Here is a 22,414-nt window from a genome sequence, read left to right as displayed (position 1 = left end):
ATATCAGTCAATATGGCTCGATACATTATGATATTTTAAACCTAGGTTAGAGGTCACTTAAATATAGGAGTAAGAAACTAAATTAACAAGATAGATTTTATATGAAATATAAATTAACAAAATTAATGGAAGAAGGGGAACTGAAATTACTCGGTTTGTATCGGTTTGTTTTGGGCTCATATCGACTGATACATATACAAAACAACTCATACAAACCAATACATACGAAAAGAAATTGAACAAATGATTTATACGCATTCCATGTATCGAGTTCTTATCGGAATGGTACGTATCAGCCGATACGGCCCGATACATTACGATATTTTAAACCTTGGTTAGAGGTGATAGAGAATTAGGGAAATAAGAGAGTACGTTATGCACATTAAGATTAATAGATTTTATTTAGGGTAAATTTCTTAAACTACCCTTATGATTTAGCTAATTGACTAACTATACCCTTATTGTTTGAAAATTGACTCATGCTACCCCTACTTTTTTTATAATTGACTAATTCTATTCTTACCGTAACCTCAATCAAAACCCGTGCAAAATGCCTAAACTACCCTTTTATGGTCCAAAATATTCGATTTTAAACCCGTGCGGCTTAAAAAATGCATAGCTCAAAGACGACCCTACAACAAGACCGTGAAGACAATCTTCAGTCTGGTGGAATCTCTCGGGTCTTTTTTCGATCCCGGGCCCCTATCAAACATAGGTGGCCTCCTTTATTAACTGGTCAACAACGAAATCAAGAGTTGTCGTTGCAACTTGGATGGTCGGTTTCAATTGGAAAGGGGAGGCAGAACATAGGAGAATAGAGAGAGGAGGAGGAAAGAAGATGGAAGAATGGTCAGGTGATTCCGCCGCTAGGTGGAGCTACAAGGCAGTGTTGCCGCCGTCGCCCAGAGGAAAAAGAGAGAGCAAAGGAGAGATCAGAGTTCAGACGGGGTTGCCGCCACCGTCACCCCTGTTCAGTTCGCTCATACCACTTTGGTTGCCACCACCGTTGCCCCTATTCAGTTCACTCGTTCTCTTCTTCTTCAACAGACCACCCCCACTGTTGAAGAAGAAAGAGGATGAAGCCAGAAAGTTCATTCTGACGAGCTCCAATGGAGAGCACTTCGAGGTCGACGAGGCCGTCACCCTTCAATCTAAGATGATCAAGCAAATGGTCAAAGATGGTTGGTTGAAGAAGAAACCCCACTAAAAGAGAAGGATTAATAGATACTCCTGCGAATAAAAAATTTGAATGATACCAGTAGCAAATAGTAGAGATTGGCTTTGATTTTCTTTTTATTCTTGTTTTTTTTTTTTTTTGTTATTGATTGTGAAAAGATCGGACAGATGCTTTAATTTTCTTTTTTTTTTTGGTTCTTTTATACAGTGTGAATACCGTGCTATTGCTCCCCGGTGATCTGGTGTTGACGAAGATGGTGGGAGGAAGACAGAGGGAAGAGAGAGGTAGGTCGGAGGAGAAAGGGTGCGCCAGGTCGAGAGGAAGGAGACAAGAGGCATTGGATTGTAAAAAATTTTAAATGTCACGTGGTGTCACATGTGTACAGGTTAAAAACAGTAAAATAACATTAATTAATTTTTAAATAATAAAAATATACTTAATCAAGTAGCTAAATCATAACGATAGTAAAAAAAACTATCAATTGGATAAGTAAAGGGACTGAATGAATTGTTGGCCCTGACTACCAAAGTTTTTTTCCTCAATTACCAGGTTATTGGCCGCCAGCGAGCACTGAAAAAACAAATAATAAAACTAGTGGGACATCGACAAAGCAATTATTGTGCATATCATCTTTGGGTTAGACCAGAATTATACAGACCACAGTTTTGATAAATGAAATTTACTCAAACTACTTTTTTTATTTTTTTGTAAAAGACTTAAACCTCTTTTGAGGATTATGTTAAATACTAATACCTTTCCTTTATTTTCAAAATAGACTAACGCCTCTCTTATTGGTGATGTCATAAAACAAATACCTTCGATTAAATTTTATTAATATTTTTAAAAACCCAATATTGCCCCTCTATGTCATACATGGTTTGAGTTTTCACGGAGAATGAAAATCCTTTTTTGGATAAATGTTCAATTAAAATCTCTGAGACAAGAAACTTTACAGAGGCAAGTTCTTATAGAGCATGTCATCAATCACTCAATGCATGTTGATGTGTCTAAATTAGATTTCACATCAAATTATCCAAAATATTCATGAGATCAATTTGTGAATAAACTCTTGTGAGAAGCCCTTAAAGTGATTGTACAAAGGTTGATTCAAGCTACAACAATCATTCTTGTTTCAAAATGATGAAAGTTAGTGGTACTCATTGAAATTTTGAAGGATAATAAAGGATAAAAGAGTCTTTTTATCAATTATGTCAAATATAAAGGCATCTTATTTATATGGGAGGTTCAAGTCCTATTAGAAATTATATGGGAGGCATAACTAAAGTCTTTTTGCCTTTTTTTTGGTAACAATATACTGAAAATATAATTGTTCATAAGGCCGATCAAGGCGATCAATCTAATATAGAAAATCAAATCAAATCAAATCAATAAATCCAATCCAAATTAATCTGAGTTGGTCAGTTTTTAACTATTTTCGATGGGATTTGGTTCATGCGTTATGCTAACCCGAGAGATTGGGTTGGTTTCGATTTGAACATAACCCAATTATATATATATATATATAATATTTAAATTTTTAATGTGAGAAAATGGAAATTTTTCTTATTTTTTATTTTAAAATATTTTATATTTTATATTTAATTTTTTATAATATCATTAAAATTATTAATTTATTTTGTTGTTTTAAAATTTTATCCAATCAAACCCTGTTTCCCAATTTAATAAATTAGTTCTGTAAACCAAACCGAGACGAGCTGAATTGATCGATTTGCACTGATAAGCGATCGGTTTCGGTTGGTCAATGCCCCAACCCGATTAGGTAGGTTCGATTGGCCAAATAACCTGCAATCGAACCGAACCGACCAGTCGACGCTCCTCAGTCTGAGACGAGGTTAATACAGATTCTACGGACAATCATCAGTAGCCCGTTATTCCTCAGTGCTGAAGACGCTTCCACTGATTCCCGAGTTATAATTTTCAAACAATTCCAGGCTCCTGGGTTGAACTTCTGATTCTTAAATGGCGTTTTGAGAGGTGATTTTATATCTTGCGCCCTAATTCTCATCTTTACCAGTTTTTTTGTTTTGTTATTTCCTCTTTTGTTGATTTTCTAGAACTCGTTCATGTTCTTTCTGAAATTTGTGATTTACGAATTTGTTCTTATCGAGGGTTAATTGCATATTGGTAATTGATTTCTTGATTTGATGCTTTTCCACGTATTAAGATGAAGGCAAGTTGTCATGAATCTAATCGTTTGCTCTCTGCTTCAAACGCTAGGGTTCCTGGGGAAGCAGATTTTTTTCCTTTTACATCAACAATATCTGGTCCTTGGACTTTTTAGACATAATTTAAAGAAGCAAAGTATTTGAGAACCAACTTGAACTGCTAGTTCATTCAAATGGAATCCTAGTCCTAGGTCAGCCAACAGCCTTGCTGACCTCTGGCAAGGGAGGGAATTGTAAGAATTTAGTTTGCGAGCCCCAGGCCCGGGGATGGATTTGTAACTACGGTGGTTCAAATCCACGAAAACAGTTACCAGTTTGTAGCCTTGTCCATGGTTGTATTTTCTAAGATAATCAGATTAACTTGCAGAAATCGTTGTGGCGGTGTACCTTCGTGGTGGCAGCACAGTAAACACCTTGTGTCCTCCCTAATACCATCACTTCCATTCATTTTTTCTTAGTGAACTTACTTTTTCTTCCTAGTTGTAAAACTTTTCGATAGGTAAGATGGGATCAAAGCCAGAAATCTTCATGTTGCAGCTAATTGAACTATGATCAATCTTATTTGGTTTGAATTGTGCATACGAGTTTGTTGGGGAGGGGGGAGGGGGACGGATGGGATTGAAGCCTAGTGTTAAATCTCTGTTATCGAAGAAGCTATTTGTTGGGAGCTTTTACTAATTGCATTTCAAGTTAGGTTTCTACCTGAGTGGTTGTTTAATTGTGACAATGGAGTTAGTTTGTGTCCTATTTGATCAAACACTAAACATAGTTATTGGCAAGTGTAGAGGGAAAAACATTGAATGTTCAACGTGGAAATGATGAGCATTATTTTGATAAATGATGCAGGATCAGTTGAATAGGTTATATTTTCTTATGTGTTCAAAGATACAAGGTTTTTACATGCAGTAGGCTTAACTTTGAGTAGCACTTCAGATATTATCATTATTTAACCTTACTTATTAATGGCAATTCTGCCAATCTCTGAGGTGATATTGTGGATGATGCCATGAGTGAGAAGAACTGGAACTGTGAATCATGATAGGTTCATTGTAACAGAAAATTCAAGGATAAAAATAGATGACTCCTGGACATTAACCTTCCGTGTTCTTACAGCTAGTTTTGAAATGAAGATAAAAACAATGAAGTAGTAGTTCCAGGCTGCTTGTTGGTTAAAATTTGACAGAAAATATTCTAGGAATAACACTCAGAGTTTGCCTCTAAATCATGTTTAATGAAGAGAAGTATGACATAGTAACCTTATTCATTGCATTCACGAAGGTAGCTTAGTTAAAAATTAAGTCAAAAAACTCTATGGAAAACTTCTATTGTCCCATATTCTGCACCCCCAGCTAGTAAACCTTACTGAACTTGAGGGTGTTTGTTGTGGCCGCATGGCCACATGGCCATAACTTACAACTCTCTTGCATAATAATCATATGTTTTAGAACGTGGAAGTGTGACACGAGGTGTTCCACTACCTAGAGGCGTGATGTTCAGAATGTAAGAGGCATAACCTCCTGAACACAAGGAGGCTTGTACTTCCTTAAGAGGAGGGGGAGGAGGAAGAAGAGGAGGGAGGATCCCATTTTTCTTTGTTTTTAATAAAAATCACTTATATTAAGAAGATTGAAGATGCATAACACGAATTGGGGGATCGGGGGGGAGAAGCCCCCCAACCAAGGGGGTCTGGGGGCTCTACTCCACTTTCTCTCTAATAAATCTTTCTTTTCTCTTTTTTGTTCTCTTTCTTTCTTTTTTTCTTCCTTTTTTCTTTTTTGGATATTGCTATTCTAAATATTTTACTGGAATATGACTAGCAGTGGCAATTGGGCGGGTTGGGTTGGGTTGAGCTCAACCCAACCCATCTAGCCTGCCAACCCATTAATGATCCAGTTATATAAAATTATATGGGTTGGGTTCAACCCAAACCTGCTTTAACCCAATCACATTACATGCATGTTATTTTTACACAAGCGGCAAATCCATTTGACTATGTTCGGGTTTCAGGTTTGATCGAACCACTTAGGTTCAAACCAGTCAAACCAACTTGAACTATCTAATTGGATTGTCTTTGAGCTAATCATATCAAGGGTGGTTGAACCGTTTAGATTTGGATCAGTCCGGTCTGACTAGACCAGACCGGTTCAATCAATGGCCGATTGACATGGACAGGCCCATATCAGGTTTGTGCACGGGTTTGGGACCGAAGGTCGGGTTGTGTGGATACAAGCCAGACCAGGGTCCTAGTCGAACCATCCCGCACCGTGCCCGTTTTGAATTCTAGTCGACCCAGATCGACTTGCCCTGGGTCAGTCGGGTTCGGATTGGCTGACCACCCTAAACAAACCAAACCGAGATGATCGGGTCTGTTCATATTTAGACCAAGTTGAGCTGGTCCGGACTCGGGTCAAGTTGATTTGGATTTATGTCGATTTGGGTGAAGTGTGTTGATTCGAGGCAAAACTAATTTTAGTCAATAATTAATAGAAAATTAATGCATTAATTATATATTATTTCATTCAAATGAAGAAAATTTAAAAAAAATGGCTAAGGAATTAATACTTATATCTTTAGTGGTTAACCCAATGGTTATCCACAACCCAACCCAACCCATTTAAATTGACCGAATGGGTGATCAACCCATTTCCAACCCGCCAAGTAAATGGGCGGGTTGGGTGGGTTAGATACTGGGTGGGTTCAGCGGGTTGGGTGAAAAACTGCCACCCCTAAATATGACAACTAAGACACTAACACTGCACAATTGCTTTTAAGGAAATATTTACCTAGTTAAGTAGACTTATCTATGGTATTCCAGGATTGTTATCTATGGTATTAAGGATCAGTTGATCCAGTCTTTTGTTGTTCTGCTTTCTTATAAACCTGGATAAAGGAACTTAGAAACTACATTTTATCAGCATATAATAGGAATTTTGGTAATATTATGATTCTGTTTCTATTTGGAAATCTTCCATTATAATTGTTTTTTTGGTCATCTTTGCATAATAAAATTTTCTTACTTTATTTTATTATTTCAGGAATCCAGTTCCAGCCAAATCGTCTGAAGTTTCAAGTATTCAACCAACTCATGGCATCCTTTGCACAGCCACCACAAACCATAGCAAACATCAATATTGCCCAACACCGTCTGAAAAGCCTGCCTTACAAGTCATCAAGGGCACTATATAGATTCACCTTTCCCCCAATTTGCTTGAAACTGCAACCAAATTTTTGTACGAAATTGTCCTCTTGGGAACCATCTCCTTCAATCACATATGTTCATAATGAGGAAACTGATGACAACTTTTTGAAGAGTGGTAGCAACATATTTGAAACCATGACTGCTGAAAGTACAACTGAGACTTCAATTCCAAATGATACAAGTGAGACTTCAGCTCTAAATGATAGAGATGGTGTTCTAGATGCAAGTAATCAACTATCCATGCATTCCCAACTTCTTAAATGGCTTATGTGGCTTTTGGGTCCGTCTGTTTTGCTTGCCACAGGGATGGTACCCACCTTGTGGTTACCGTTGTCTTCTGTCTATCTTGGCACTAATGTAGCTAGCTTGCTTTCATTGGTGGGACTTGATTGCATCTTTAATATTGGTGTGACCTTGTTTCTCCTCATGGCTGATGCCTGTGCTCGACCAAAGAGTCCAACCCAATCATGCAAAAGCCAGGCTCCTCTTAGTTACAGGTTTTGGAACATGGCTGCAAGCATCATTGGTTTTGTTATCCCATTGGCAATGTTCATGGCCTCACACAAAGGTTTTCTCCAACCGCAACTGTCTTTCATCTCATTCTCAGTTCTATTGGTTCCCTACCTTCTACTCCTGTCTATACAGATGCTGACAGAAATGCTGACATGGCACTGGGAGTCACCAGTGTGGCTTGTAACCCCAGTTGTATATGAGGCTTACCGGGTGTTGCAGCTTATGAGGGGATTGAAGTTGGGGGCTGAAATTGTTGCACCTGCTTGGATGGTTCATACCATTAGGGGTTTGGTATCATGGTGGGTGCTAATACTTGGAATGCAGCTCATGAGGGTCGCTTGGTTTGCTGGATTCACTGCTCGAGCTCAAAAACAGGCTTGAATATTTACCATATTTGGTATCCTCGATCTCAATGATGGATTTTATATGCCCCCAATGAAGATATATAATAAATAATATAAGTATTTTTTACAGTACAGTACAATTAAGTAACATGTATAGATAAATGATCTTTCCTCCCCCGTTTCATTAGCATATTATTAATATTCCCTTTCTTCGTTGTATACATGTAAAATAGAAACAGCAATGAATGAATATCCTTTTCCCCATTTCGTCTTTAGTAATACATGCAGGATCAGTGATTCTGGTTAGATTTGTTTTGTGTAACTGGCTTATTGAAAATAGCTGTTTGTCTAGCTGCATGATCCATCTTCTTCACCTTGTAGTTAATGGCCATATCCCATATGTTGAACGGCCACCAAACGATCAAGGGTGTACTTGGTTTGTGATTGCATTCATGTTTCATCGAGTTTTGGAACATACCAGAATTGAAATAACTGTTCATTTGATTATTGCTCGTTCTGGAACTGGCAACACATGGTTCCAGAAGCAAAAAATTTGTTGTTTTTGTACACAACTGTTGATGGTTTTCTTAACTAGGCAACATGGTTTTGCTTATTAATGTTTCTAAGGCTCAGTTTGGGAAGAGTGCAGATACAAGATTTAGAAATACCATAGGCAAGGTTTTGCATTCAACATATATTTGCTCTCTTCCCAAACTGAGCTTAAAAGAGGACAATTACAAATATGTACAATATAAATACATACAAAATAATGCAAAATACATGGTTTTCTTTATATTTGTATTTGTATTCCTTCCAAACTGAGCCCAATGATCATAAGATCAAAAGTAAATAGTGACACGAGTCATACAATCAATACTCACATATCATGTTCAAGTTTTGGCAGTGTATTGAATGGAAAAAAAAAGGGTTTTGGCAGTGTATTCGTTGATACATCGTTAACTTTTTCTCTCATCAACTTCTGTTTGAGCCATAATTTTTGTAACACAGGAGGATTTGAAGCCAGGCCTATAGGTTACAACAAGCCTATCAGTCCACCAGGACCACCACCACTTTGAAGAGGGCGGTTAATGTAAGGCCTGTCTAGTGTCTTTTTCTTAAAATAGGTCAAACTTCGAACCTCCAAGCACTTTGCGTATCTGTATCCACCAATACGACACATATCAACTGATAATGATACAGGCCAATACTTCGTAAAATTTTGCCCCTTGGTCAATTATTAATTTTGAATCTAAATTCTATGCTTGCGGTGTTGTGATTTAACATGATAGCTGTTTAAAGTTTAAACATTCCTTAGATGTTGTAGGGAATTATCTCCTTCTAAATTTTGTTTCTAACACTTTTCATCGTCTTCTTTCTGATAAGTTAACAGTGAGGGCCTATATCAGCTAATAATAAGCTCACTAGGACACATCAATGTTGGTGAAGGAAAATGCTATGATGATGTGGATGTATTTATCATGAAAATAACTCGACTTTGATCTATCTGATGTAAGGTTTCTCAAGAATCATGTTTTTGGATTTGCTATATAACAAGATTCAAGGAAGTATTCTGGAACAGATCACCGGATTGGATAATTTGCAATGGCTAGAACTAGGTTGTACTGGGTTACAATGGGAAGGTGGAGCAGTTTGATGCTCCATCGTTCATCCAAAACTTTTGTTTGTGGTGGGGAGCATCTCTCCCTGACTACAAAGAAGAAATCCTAACCGTTATTCCTTGTTTTGATGATGATGATGATAAATAGAATGCTGTATACTAGAAATTTTAATTTTAACATGTTCATACTTGCATCAGCTACACCTACCATAAGAACGTGCTCATTTTGTGAAGGAAACAAAAAAGAGAGAGAGAGAGAGAAATCTAAATGACATGTTTTGAAAATTTAATAAATAGCAAAGGGCATTTATGACATCAAAACGCAAAGGACAGATGGTCCAAAACGTTTCACTGACGAGTGATCTGTTTGTGTCTGGAACCCCCTCACAAGTAGTTAGTGTAGGGAAACCTCATAGCATATTTAAGTAATTAATTCTTAAAAAATTATTCCTCTCTATCAAACCAAATGCTCCCTTATAGTCTATATAAGCATATAAAGCTACTTAAGGTCCATTTGGTTCATGGGATAGGAGTTTGGAATTGAACCATGATCAAAATTGCATTTCCATTCCTGGTGGAATCATGGAATGGCATTCTCCATTTGAGGAAATAGTCATCCCCCTTTCCATTGGAAATGAGAATCCATTCCATTTGATTCTCATTTCCGTATGAACCAAAAAGGCTATGAGGAATAGACTATTCCATTTCCAATTCTGATGGATTTTGATCCAATTCTAATTTCAATTCCAACTGTGAAACCAAACAGACTCAGTGCAGTTTTGACATTAAGATAACTGAACTTATTTAAATGTGGATAAGGGCATATATGGGCCAGACCTGGGCCTGCCTTGTTAGGCTCGCTTGACCATAATTAGCGTGATATAATCTCTGTCCACTTTGCAAATACATGCATTTAAATTTTCATCAATGTATTAAAATATTAATGTTTTAAGTTAAAATTATTTTTGAAAACAGTTTAAATTAAAACTTAAATTTTGAAATAAGAAGATTATAAATATTCTAAACTAATAATAAGAGAAAAATGGACAATACAACAACACAAATAATAAAAGTAAAGTAAAATTTTAATAATTAATAAAAATCTTATTATAATTATAAATAGAACAATTACAGAATTAAATACAGTTAACTAATTAACTAGATTTAAATGCTATCTAATAATTGCTGTTATTCATTAAATGCTTAATTAATTATAGTTAATTAGAGCTGATAACGAATTACTTAATTAATTAATGTTAAAAATTAATCATAATAACTAATTAAGTAAATTTATGAATTATTCAAATAAAATTTTGCAGTAATTAAAATAACAATAATTAAGCTCAATCCAGACCCAACCCTTAGTTTTGGGCTTAAGGCCCAAGACTAAGGTCAAGCCAGATCTGTCCAACCCTAGCCCAACGAGCACTAAAATAGTAAAATTTGATGCACTCGTGTTGGGCTCGATCCTGGGCTATTGGGCTTAGGTTAGTCAATAAGCACACACTAAAGTTTAACCTTAACATCCATATCTATACTACTATTAAAAGAGTAAATGAGAGCATAGAACTTTGTTTGACTAAAATACCCTGATTTTTTTATTTTGTTACTCTTTAATTGTAAGGACAAATTAAAAATGTAATTTGAACAACCACTTTTCTCCTGGTTCAAGTCCACCTTATCAATTCTTATATTTAAGGTATTAACTCTCATTAACATTCATTGAATCTCATTCTTGACTAAAATACCCCTATTTTGAATTTGATCTCTCTATAATTATAAGGGTACAAAATGTAACCTGAACTATTACATTTCTCCTCATTCAATTCCCTCTCGTTAAGTCTTATATTTAAGATATTAAATCTCATTATTTCATTGAATCCTATATGAATTAATCATATCAAAGAAAAACAAGTGTGATAAAGAATAATAGATTTTAGTGATGATAGGAATAAAATACAAATTAACCAATGCAAAAATGGAGTTGCTTTTCTATTTGGGGGCAAGTCAACAATTCAACCTTTTTGGGGTCAAATGTGTAAGCCCTTAATGTCGTAATTAAATAATAATAATTAAAAATATATAAAACACACACAAATGTATAAAAACTACAAAGAAAAAATTGTATAAGACATTTGGGCACATCTCTAGCATCATATACGCATCATATTAAACAAAATTAAGTGTGACAAATAAGAATAAATTTTATAGACATAGAAATATAAGAAGTTGTAGAAAATTTTGGAAACCTATTGTTTATCATCATTATCATTATTTGTGTGTATGAGTGTATGTGTGTGTGTGTGCACAAATAATGTGTCATATGTTCATGTACATATGTATATTGTTCAATTGGGCTCAAGTTGGGATAAGGTTGGGTTGGGCTAGCATTACATAAGGGCTAGGCCAGGGCTTAACCCCCTAAAAGCTCAAACTTTTAGGCTTAGATCCAACCCATCCAACCCAAGGACCAAAAATTCCTTGCCCATCACAGGTAAATTTATGGGTCAGGTCAGCCTGGTTGGGCTTGTCCAAGTTGCATCCCAGGGTATAGGTTCTTATTTAAGTTTAGATTTATATTACACATGTATCCATTAGTTCGATGCCAATTATACTACAACTGTAAGTGCAAATTATTTAACAAACGTGTGATTTAAGTTACCTATTTAATTAGGCAACTTGTTTATGTGGTTAAACAATCCTAATTAACTTAATTAAATACCGTAATTATTAATTATTGGTAATAAAACTTTAAATTTTGTAATTTTAATCAATCTAAATCATATTTAAAAAATATAAAACTAATTCGATTTTGTTAATAATAATTGCAAGTCCAACTAAAATACTAACATTATAAATGTAATTAATTTATAATAAAAACAGTTTTATAAATAGGAAATACTAATCTTATAAAATTTATTTTGATATGATAAATTTATTAGTTTTAAATTTTTTTATTAATTTAAATTCTGTTTAAAATAGTTACATTAGTAAATCTTTATAATAGACTTAAGCCTAACCTTGTCCATGACCACACCTAATTAAAAATGCCATAGAGCTCTTTCTACTTCATTTTACTCTAAAAAAATCAATACATACTAAAAAAATAGAGCATGGGAGAATAAGGATATCAACCCAATAACCCATAAACCAATTTTCAACTTAAATTAATGACTCTTAAGTTTTCAAAATCTATCACAAAAATTACAATTGAAATATTGCGACATGGGTTGGGTTAATTTCAGGTCGAACCCTATAAGTATGGGTGGGTTGGTAAGGGTGGCCACAAGTCAAGCTTGTGCTTAATAAATCTCAGGTCATGAGGCTCACAAGCCTAATCGAATGTGTACATAGGGTGTCACCTCAGCCACTGAGGAAAGCCTCAACTCGACAACTTGTCAACTGAGGGAGATATCAACTCGGCACCTCATCAACTAAGGAAAACCTCAGCTCAGCACCTCACTTGTTAGGGAAAACTCAGCTCGACGCTTCAATAGCTGAGGGAGATCTCAATTGTTGAGGGAGATCTGCAATCAAAGGTAGTCGAGCTGAGCTCAAACTTCTGAGCTTTTGACTTGAGTTGAACTTGAGCTCAAGTTTCTAATTTGAATCCAGCTCGAGCTCGAGCCTGATAGTTTATGAGCAAGCCAAGCTTGAATAGTCAGATATTCAGTTCAGCTCGAATCCACCCCTATGGGTTGGTATGAGTTTGACTCAATCTTAACCCAACTCTCCCATCTTCCACTCAAACCCAACATGACCTAACTCAATACTATGCAATTTTTTATCCTACCTCAACCTATAGGGTTCAACTTAATACAATCCCAATCCATCATGTAGTATTTCAATTGTATTTCTTGTGATACTTTTTGAAAACAAAAGAGCCAATATTTAAGTTGAAAATTGGTTTATGGGTTCAAAGGTATGGATTCTCTAGAGTGAAAAAAACAAACAAACAGTGAAATAAATATACCTTAAAATTAAAGGTTAGAAGTTCGATCAAATTACAAGAGTACCTTTTATATGTATAGGGGTATTATGACACAGTAGGTGGGGGTTAGCCAAACCTAAACCTGGCCTGTGTTAAATAATCAAAACTTTAGCCTAACCCTACACCCAATTTAGGTTAAAACAAAAATCATAATCTTTAAGGTTAATATGAGAATACCCTTTATACATATAGGGGTATTATGACCTAATGGGCTAGGTCAATTAAACATGTACCTTATTTGAGTTAAATAATCAAAATTCTAACTTAACCCTACACCCTAATAAGCTTGACCATAACCTAACCATGGGTGAATCAAGTCGAAATTATCATTTAAGTATTTAACTTAAATCATTGACATCCCTATACAAGATTAGTCCCTTTTACTAGGGTTTCGATTGCATTATGACCAGAACAACAAAACCTAACTCAAAAATCTAATATTTGAGTTAGTTTGGATTGACTTGATTCAATTAAAAATATCATAAGACTCTTTCTATTTCAATTTCACCTAACAAAGCCGTACATGAAATAGTGAAAAAGAATTCATGCACGGAGCCCATAATTGGGAGAAGGCTTAGGCGATGATACAAATTCCAGGCCCAATATTAGGTATTATAGGTCCATGTCCGGCCCAAGTACATCTTGTGGCTCTTATTCCTTTGATAAACCAAATCTATATCGAGGGTTTTAATAATCAGTATCCACGCGAATCTCCGCTCACATACACAAAAATTAGGGCAATGTTTGGCTATTTGGCTTTCTTTTGCATGCAAGTGAAGATCAGCAGAGCTTGATGAGTCTTGTAGTCTGGACTCTGGAGTAGTCTTTTTGTTTGTTCCTTACTTGGGATGTAGTTTATTCTTGTCCATGCCCAATTCTTTCTCGTCGCATGGAATTGACACGATAGATTAGTATATATACGATAAATATATAGAAAGAAGGAAAATCACACTCGACTCCGACTCGACGGATAATTCCTTTGTGAAACCCTAAAGGACCACAAAATTCCCGCCATTTCCATTCCTTCTCGATCCCTTAGACCTCTGAAATCTCACAAACCGAACCTAGTATTCTCTTTTGTTAACTTTTTTTTTTCTTCTCTTCCTGTTTATTTTGCTAATTAGGGCTGTTTCGAATCTACTTCGTTTCATCCGGTATTGTTCAAAATCATTTGCGAGCTTCGGTTTAGAATAGTTTCGAAGTTCCCCATGGATGCTCAGAGAGCTCTTCTAGATGAACTCATGGGTGCAGGTAACTTATTTAGTTTTCTTTCCTATCTTTTGGCTATTTGATTAGTTCCTGACTGTTATATTGCACTCAACAGAAAAAATTGATATATAAAACTTCTGGGTTTCTGTTTTTTTATTGGTCTTAAACAAGAACAAAAAAGGAAAAAAGTCTCTCTCTCTCTCTCTCTCCCCCCCCCCCCCCCCCCCTCCCTCTATCTAAGCATGTTTTTTGGCCTTCGTAGCTCGTAATCTCACCGAAGAGGAGAAAAAGAGTTACAAAGAAATTCGCTGGGACGATAAGGAGGTTTGCGGGTTCTACATGGTTCGGTTTTGCCCGCATGATCTGTTCGTGAATACTAAAAGTGATCTCGGTATGTCTCTGAAGATGCTTTTTTTTCCTGTTATACTGTTTAAAACTTGGAATTGGTATCAATAATCGTTACTTCTTTGGTTTTGGATTAGGAGCTTGCCCTAGAATTCACGATCAGAAACTGAAAGAAAGGTAACCCGTTGATTCCGTTTGGGTGCTGTTTATTGTGAAATTAGTGCTGAAGAAATTTGATTTGATTGCTTCCATAGGGTTCCTTTCTGTACTTTGAAGTGTGGCTATATATTGTGAACAGAAACAAAGTCATCATTGACCCATTTTATTGTTTCACCACGAGCTTTCTATTAGAAATGCATTGGATGAATTTGTTTCAATGTTAAAGGGTTGAAAGAATCCTTTGAACTAATTGTTTGCTTTGTAGGTGTGCTGTAGGTCATGCTGGACTGGACATAATATAAACATAGTTATCAATGCGGCAGGGCAAGACTAGACATCTAAATTCCTAGGCAGCTGTATAGCAACGGTTAGGTGGTAGTTTTTTTTGACAAATAGGTACAATCTATATTAATATGTGACATATTTTCAATTTCTTTTTTTGTTTTTGAAAAATACTAAAAGAAATCTAGTAATAGCGAAATTTGCATATAAAGACACCTTATCATTAATTTCAGTAGCACTATCACTTCTATCGTAAATTCAATGCCCTATGTACAATATAATCAACTCCATTAGCAAAGTAGCAAGGCATATTTAAAATCATGAATTTTCATATAAGAAGAATTCAAATAAATAAGCAAAGCAACAGGTCAATAGCATGATGTCCAAGTAAATGCAAAATTATAACAGATCGAATCCAAGCAAAGAAATATTGCAGCAAGAATCCAAGCAATTCAACAGTGTTTCATGGATTCTCCTAAGTGGTTGAAGTGCCCTGTTGGGCACATGTCAGATTTTGAAACCCTGTAGATTCTCAAGGGACACCTCTACAAAATATTTTCCTTTTCGTCCTTTCTTGTTTCACTCAAGTGAACAGCTAATGTACATGATGAATGCAAACTTTAGACCTTTTTCTATAGGTATATGATGTTAGAATTCAAAATATATGGACCATTTTTTTTTTATCATTAACCACAACCATATTAAACAAGGGTTAAATAAAAAGTACACTGCTCAATAAAAGAGCCAGCTTCTTATAATTAAGAGCATAAATAAGCCCAGAACAGATGATCCCTAGAAACCCCTTGTTTGGCGAGAGAGTCTGGCAAAGAATTTGCAGATCTGTTAACCCATCTAAAGGTGGCCTAAACCTCTCTCGCTGTCTCCCAAGTCTCTTTCATGGCCTTTCTGTCTATTGCTGAATATCCACCCCACAACCAGTATGAGTCCCCCTCAACCTCCAACTAGCCTGAATAAAGAGCCACCATTTGCACCCAACTCACCTCTAAAGACTCCACATATACCAGGAGGACCTGGGTTTCCAAAAGAACTCCCATCAAAGTTCAGTTTGGTCTGTTGTTTTCTCGGGGGAGGGGAGGTCTACTGTTCTTGCACTGTCACTTTCAAGGTAGATAAGGCTGCTATCACCACCAACCTCTTAAGAAGTCATTCGCTTTAAATCTGCAAGGTCTTTACCCAATGGGTCACCTTCAGCTAGATTCCCTCGATCAGAGCTTCCAAAGATTTACTTTTCTCCTTAAAACAGTCTGTTATTTCTCTCTTTATCCAAAGCAGCTCTTGTTGCTTCCCAGATCACCTTCCCTCTTTTAGGCTCATTTATATAGCGTGGGCTGAAGAGAATTGACTATTTCCACTAGAGATCCAACCCACACCTGAAAAGAGAGCAAAAGTGCACCCATACATGAGACACAAAAGAGCAGGAAGTTATTAGATGGGAGATCGTCTCACCATTAGCTTTGGAAAGGGTGCATATATGGGGAGAGAGACAGCTGCTTGGTCTCCTTTTTTTGGAGCATGTCACAGGTATTGATTTTACCTAGGGGTTCTCACGGTTCAGTTAACTGAACTATGGGCCTTTTTTTTAAACCGACCTGATACTTTGGTTTTTGGAAAACCACAAATCAAAACTGAACCGAAAACAATTGGTTAACTGATTGGTTGGTTCGGTTTCTGACCAGTTTGGTTCTTCATTTTTTTTGAGTTTTTTGAATTTATAATATATTATTAGTAAATATATATTTACATAATATAGCACCAGTTTTTCATATTGATTAACCGAAACCAAAACAGTACGACATTACCTTTGGTTTTTCCAAAACACCAAACTGATCGGTTTGGTTAATTGGATTTTTGGTTTGGTTTTTGTTGAGCACCCCTAATTTTACCATGTACACCCCAATAGAAAGGTTTTACCATACCTCTTTCACAGGAAAAGGAGTGGCTGTGGAGGGATCAGAGTAAAACCAAGTTGAAGAAGTAGGAGCAATAAAACAAGTTGTGCAGCTGTAGGTGTGTCCATAAGTCCATATTGTTCTTGTCTTGCCAAGTCAAACTCTTCAACATATATTGGATTCTGATTCCTGTTTCTCTGTCCATGTGGCGATAAAATAAGTAGTAAGGTTCCTGCCTTGTACCATGCATGAATGTAAAAAAGGCATGATGTAAAGGCATCCCCAAAAAAGCTATGCTGGCTAGTCGTTGCTCAACAGTTATGAACATGTATAGGAGCTACGCTAAATAAGATCTTTGGAGTCTGGATATTTGCAGGCTTTTACCTGGGTTACTGGTTAAAGATTTTTATTTGTATATTTGCATGAAGGGGAATTCCCTACCTTAGCAACAGGTAGATTTCATTGGTGTTACCATTTGGTTAGTTATCAAGCTGCCCTCTTGTCTGAGTGGTGCTTACAATTCAAAGTTGTTGAGGATGGGGGAAAGAAATATTGTGTTAATCAAGCATATTTAACTAGTTACTCTACATCACAAATTATTGCCTTCTTTAGCTTATACATTTTAACTTTATCTGTTGAAAGGAGATCATCTTCAATACTGCAGAGTCCTCTCATAGGGGTAAGAAAATTCAACAATATAATGATTGGTGACAGGTTTTGATACAGTCCTTTTCTTATAGAACAAGGGGCAAGGGAAACTAGTGAGATCAAAAGTGACATCTTTTTTTGAAGATTCTCCATTTGTTTAATGAAAGTGTATATGGCTTTTTTATCAGTGATAGGGGGATATGTAAATGGAAAAATAGAAGGGAGTGGTCAACCAAGGCTAGCATTTTTTGGCGTGGTTGGCATAACTTGGGTGTATACCATTATTTCTTAGAGATGTTAATAAAATTTAGTTTTACTGACAAAAGCATGACGTGGTTTTAGAAAAGCTGTTTGTAGTTGTTGCACATTTGGTTTGGTATTTTATATGGAGTGGATTTTTTGGTCTGATTTTGGTAATTATGGCTGCTGATATATAGGTTGTACAAGTTCCGTTTTTGGATAAAGAGATCTTTTATACAGTATTGATACCTTAAATACAGTTCTTCAGTTATGGTAGTTTTTTATGGTCTAAGATTTTATTATTCTATTGTTTTCTTTTGAGTTTTGGCCAATTCACTATGATTCAGAGTTCTTATAGGAAAAGATCTTGTATAGTAATTTTGCCTTAAATTAAAATCACTGAATTTGATGCATCAATTTGGAGGGACCCATTGCTAGGTGCAATGGTAAGATCTCAGGCTGACTCGCATGAGAATGCATGTTTGAGACGAATGCTGAAGGTTAGATCTGTATCCAGCTTACCCCTCCTCTGACCCAGGATCAGTAGGATCATTATTAGCTAATGGTCCTTTAGAAAAGAATGTAAATTAGATCAAACCCAGATCCCACAGTAGTAATCTTAGGCAACCTGAGATCATGTGATGCACTAGATTCTTACTTTTCTTTTTCTCATTTTGTCATTTCATTATAAACTTGTCTAGTGGAAGGCATTGCTTGTTCAATCTTGCTACAGCCTCCAAGTAGCAAATGGCCAACTCTTATATTTCCATGTTCAGACTATTAAGATCTCTGGTGCAAGGCATTATTGAGGTTCTCACGTTTTTATTAAAAAGTAAGCAAAAGAGTGGAGTTTTAGAATCTTAAAATGATTGAATATGGGAAAAGATTACTATTGATAGCATTTAATGTCTTGTTTACTATGAATTTAGTATTGTAATTCAAATTAATCAGAAAATTCAATTAATAAGATGGTATTTAATGCACTCTTTACTTGAAAGGAAAAATGTCAAGGAGGATGAATAATAATTGGATGGGGAAAACTGTCCTTGACAAATAAAGGATGGACCTAATTACCTGATGCTGCTTTTGTATTAGGTAAGGGGCCATTGCCTGGTGCAATGGTGAAATTTCAGGATGACAAGTGTGAGAACACAGGTTCAAGTATGAGAGCCAACACTGGAAATTTTGCCAAAGGCTAGGTCTATATCCAATCCACCCCTCCCAAGACCCTGGATATCCAGGACTGACATTGGACAATGACCTTTTTTTGTATAAGGTAATTAGATACACCGACTACCATAAACTCACAGTTGATACTTATTATCCACATATAGATGCATTTACAGCTTTTGATGTTGTGCATTCTTCAACTGGTGGGTTGTGGGCTTGAATCACTTCATGTCATGATATAGTTTTTTAATCATACATGTAGTGGATGCATCTTGATGTTTGAAAAAAAAAACGCTCTATGATGCCTATAGCTTACAAACTGCTCCAGCTGTCTGCCCTACATATTATCTATCATTTGAAGGATTTTTTATGCTTTGTTTCTTTAATCTCAGTGTTATCTTGATAAGAGTTTGACTTTGTTGGTTTTAGCTTTGAGAAGTCTCCAAGACATGGTTCTTTTGTTCCCAAGTTTGAGGCAGAACTTGCTCAGTTTTGCGAGAAACTGGTAGGTTCCATCCATTTAGCTTTCCTCAAATTTGATAACACTTTGTGGTTTTAGATTTATTTCATTTAATCATCGTTTCTCCTATTGTAGGTGTATGATCTGGATAGAAAGGTTAGGCGTGGTCGGGAACGCCTTGCTCAAGAGGTTGAAGTTACACCCCCTGCTCCAATCTCTACAGAAAAATCTGAGCAGCTGTCTGTGCTGGAGGAGAAAATTAAGAACCTGTTGGAGCAAGTGGAGTCCCTAGGGGAAGCAGGCAAGGTGGATGAAGCAGAGGCACTCATGAGGAAGGTGCTACAGTAATGCCTATCCATCCCTTCCTTTCTAAATGCAGTTTATAGTATGACTCATTTGGAGATTTTTTGGACACAGGTGGAGATGCTTAATGCTGAGAAGACAGCATTGACTCAACCACAGAATGACAAGGTCTTGATGCTTACACAGGAGAAGAAGATGGCACTTTGTGAGATCTGTGGTTCTTTCCTAGTAGCAAATGATGCTGCAGAAAGGACACAATCTCATGTGACAGGAAAGCAGCATATTGGTTATGGGATGGTCCGTGATTTCATTACTGAGTACAAGGTAAATTTCCGTTCTGATGGTGCCTTGCAGCACAGGTGGAGTATTTGTTCTGCCTCATTTTTCTGAGTAAAACAATGGAATTTAATTTTACAGGCAGCTAAGGAGAAAGCAAGAGAAGATGAAAGACTAGCAAGGGAGAAAGAAGCAGAAGAACGGAGAAAGCGGAGGGAGAAGGAATATGAGAGTAGAAGTAGAAGTGATTCAAGGGAGAGAGAGAGGTACCATGACAAGGATCGAGAGAGGGAGCGAGATAGATACCGAGAGCGGGAAAGATCCCGAGAGTGGAGTGGAAGAGCAAGCAGGGATGGGGGAAGAGGGATGGATAGGAATCACCATGGAAATGGAAGAGACTGGGGTAAGGGCAGGTATCGTGATCGAAATGGAAGTATGGACAGGCGTGAAAGGGGCCGAGAGAGAAGCAGATCATGCTCCCCTTCTAGGCATGGTCACAGAAGGTCATCAAGAAGCCCAATCCACACAAGTTAATGGATAGTGTAGATAGATGACTGGTTTTTGAAATCAAACGAGGTAGACATTTTCTATCTCTGACTTCTTTTCTCAATGTGCGCTTTCGAGTCCCAAGTAAAAATGTCATCATGGGTGGAACTCTTTTTTTTCTCAGAGCTCTGTTGATAAGTATACCATCTCCCTGTCATCAATATTTTAGAGGACAAAGGGTTGAGGTAGGTATAATTTCATTGTTGTAACTTTTCTTATATTCTTGTTTGGGTTTTGTGGAACTAAACGTGTTTTATGGATCATCTCTGAACATCATCTTCAGAGCTTTTTTGTTTGGTCATTGTGTATCCCAAATTCTTGAGTAGTTAAGATGACAGATCCAAAATATTTGCGTGAATGATGCTGCTGCTGTGGAAGGTGATGGTTTTTTCTCAACCTTTTAGAGGTAACATATAAATCTCAACTTTGTCATGGGCAAAATGTAGAGTGAAATTCCCCAAACCATTAATAATTTGGGGTGCCTGCCCTTGCTGTCCTTGATTATCCTTGCTGCATAAAATGCCGTGTGCCCATGATTCTATGTGACAAGGGTTTATTATAGCAGTCACATGGATCCAGTAACTGTTTACCTATGGCATGCTGGGCATTAAAGCATTTTGTATTCCTCCCTTTTTATCTCCTTTTCTTTTTCTTATTACCAGCAATGACTTGTCATCCTTTAAAGATGAGAAGGCTTCTGCTTCCTCGTTTTATCTTAGAAGCCAACCTTGGGGAAAAGGCATTTTCAGAATGCTTTGTCTTTTATTGGCATGGAGAGCATGTTGTACCTTCAAGTATTGGTATACTACAAAGATTCCTTGTAGAACCTGAATTTTTAGCACCTTGACCATCTCTTTAAAAACGAACTAATACCAAAAAATGGCATTTATGTATCATTTTATTTGGCTCTAGCCTGCTTCATGTTTTGTGTCAAGGACAGATGAAGCTTATTCATTAGCCAGAATAATCAAATCGGTTGATCATGATATCTTGGCCCAACAACTTTATGTTGGCCCTCTCCCATATCTTTGCAGGGAAATGGGATACAAAGGTTTCTTTTCAAAGGGGCTGGTAGAGCTCTTCTTCCTGAGAAGTGATTTTTTTTTTGTCCTGGAGGTATATCCATATTGTTCTGCAGAGTGGAATCTTTCAACTATTAGCTGCAGCCAAAACAGGTTCTCCGTCAAACCGACTGACATCAGGTTCTTTGCAAGTGTAGTAGTGCGGTAAAAATAGTTGGGCCATCTATATTTTGAAGCAGGCTTTCTGTTCAACCGCAATGGAATTATGTCAGCTGCTTTAATGAAGTGTGCTTATGTCAAGTTTTTAATCTGTGCTGCCTGTTACCTGGGCTGGTTGTGCTCAAATCCTCTTTAATTGATATGTCCTCGCTTGCTTGAGCTCATGTAAACTATTTGGCAATATTCCGAGCAGCGAAGTACTAATGTTTAGCCCATGTTTTTCGAGGTTTTTAATCAAACGCATGGTCACTAAAATACACATTTGAAGTGCTGAGTACTTTGTTACTGCGATTAATTTTTTTTTTTTTCAGAAGTGGATTATGCTTGAGCAGTAGACCAGGATTAATGGCTTTCATCTTCTCTGTTCCTCTTCCTCCTTTTAGATTAGGAGCTTCGCTGAAACTGAGATTGAATGAAATTATGTCATCTAAGAAATTCATTCACACCGTGTTTACAAGCGATTGTTAGTTTGTCGGACGCACACGATTACTAGTTTAAAAGAACGAAAGGGTGGAAATGGAAAAACAAAGAGGTACACGCAATTACTTGGGTGTTGCAGTTAAGATTGAAGGCTCCACTCTTGGAGTCTAACCTCTG

At 36.6% G+C, this 22,414-nt stretch overlaps 2 protein-coding genes across 9 annotated transcripts; both read left to right on the top strand.

Annotated features, from left to right (window-relative positions):
• The first annotated feature begins 2,924 nt into the window (after positions 1-2,924).
• On the top strand, positions 2,925-7,683 carry LOC148848215 (cytochrome P450 family protein). Its single transcript, XM_088952538.1, has 2 exons — positions 2,925-3,172; positions 6,399-7,683. Exon 2 carries the CDS (start codon positions 6,449-6,451, stop codon positions 7,454-7,456), a length of 1,008 nt encoding a protein of 335 aa, XP_088808664.1. The 5' UTR covers positions 2,925-3,172; positions 6,399-6,448; the 3' UTR covers positions 7,457-7,683.
• A 6,022-nt stretch (positions 7,684-13,705) lies between these two features.
• On the top strand, positions 13,706-22,151 carry LOC148848214 (LUC7 N terminus domain-containing protein). Of its 8 annotated transcripts, XR_016100929.1 has the most exons (10): positions 13,706-14,279; positions 14,500-14,628; positions 14,720-14,759; positions 19,421-19,496; positions 19,587-19,787; positions 19,869-20,078; positions 20,172-20,606; positions 20,701-20,761; positions 20,860-20,982; positions 21,611-22,151. XR_016100929.1 is itself a non-coding variant. In XM_088950593.1 (9 exons), the coding sequence occupies exons 4-8, from the start codon at positions 19,078-19,080 to the stop codon at positions 20,562-20,564; spliced, it is 900 nt and encodes a 299-aa protein (XP_088806719.1). In that variant the 5' UTR covers positions 13,709-14,279; positions 14,500-14,628; positions 14,720-14,759; positions 18,917-19,077; the 3' UTR covers positions 20,565-20,606; positions 20,701-22,151. The 8 variants fall into 8 exon arrangements, 5 of the variants coding, with proteins under 5 accessions (XP_088806715.1, XP_088806714.1, XP_088806719.1 ...); XR_016100928.1 differs by having other exon boundaries at positions 20,860-22,151; XR_016100927.1 differs by having other exon boundaries at positions 20,701-20,982.
• Positions 22,152-22,414: the final 263 nt, after the last annotated feature.

This window comes from Nelumbo lutea, chromosome 6 (genome assembly GCF_056320005.1).
Source record: "Nelumbo lutea isolate HS-2025 chromosome 6, American lotus-T2T, whole genome shotgun sequence".
Classification (NCBI taxonomy): Eukaryota; Viridiplantae; Streptophyta; class Magnoliopsida; order Proteales; family Nelumbonaceae; genus Nelumbo; species Nelumbo lutea.
This window is presented reverse-complemented; position numbering and strand designations above follow the sequence as displayed.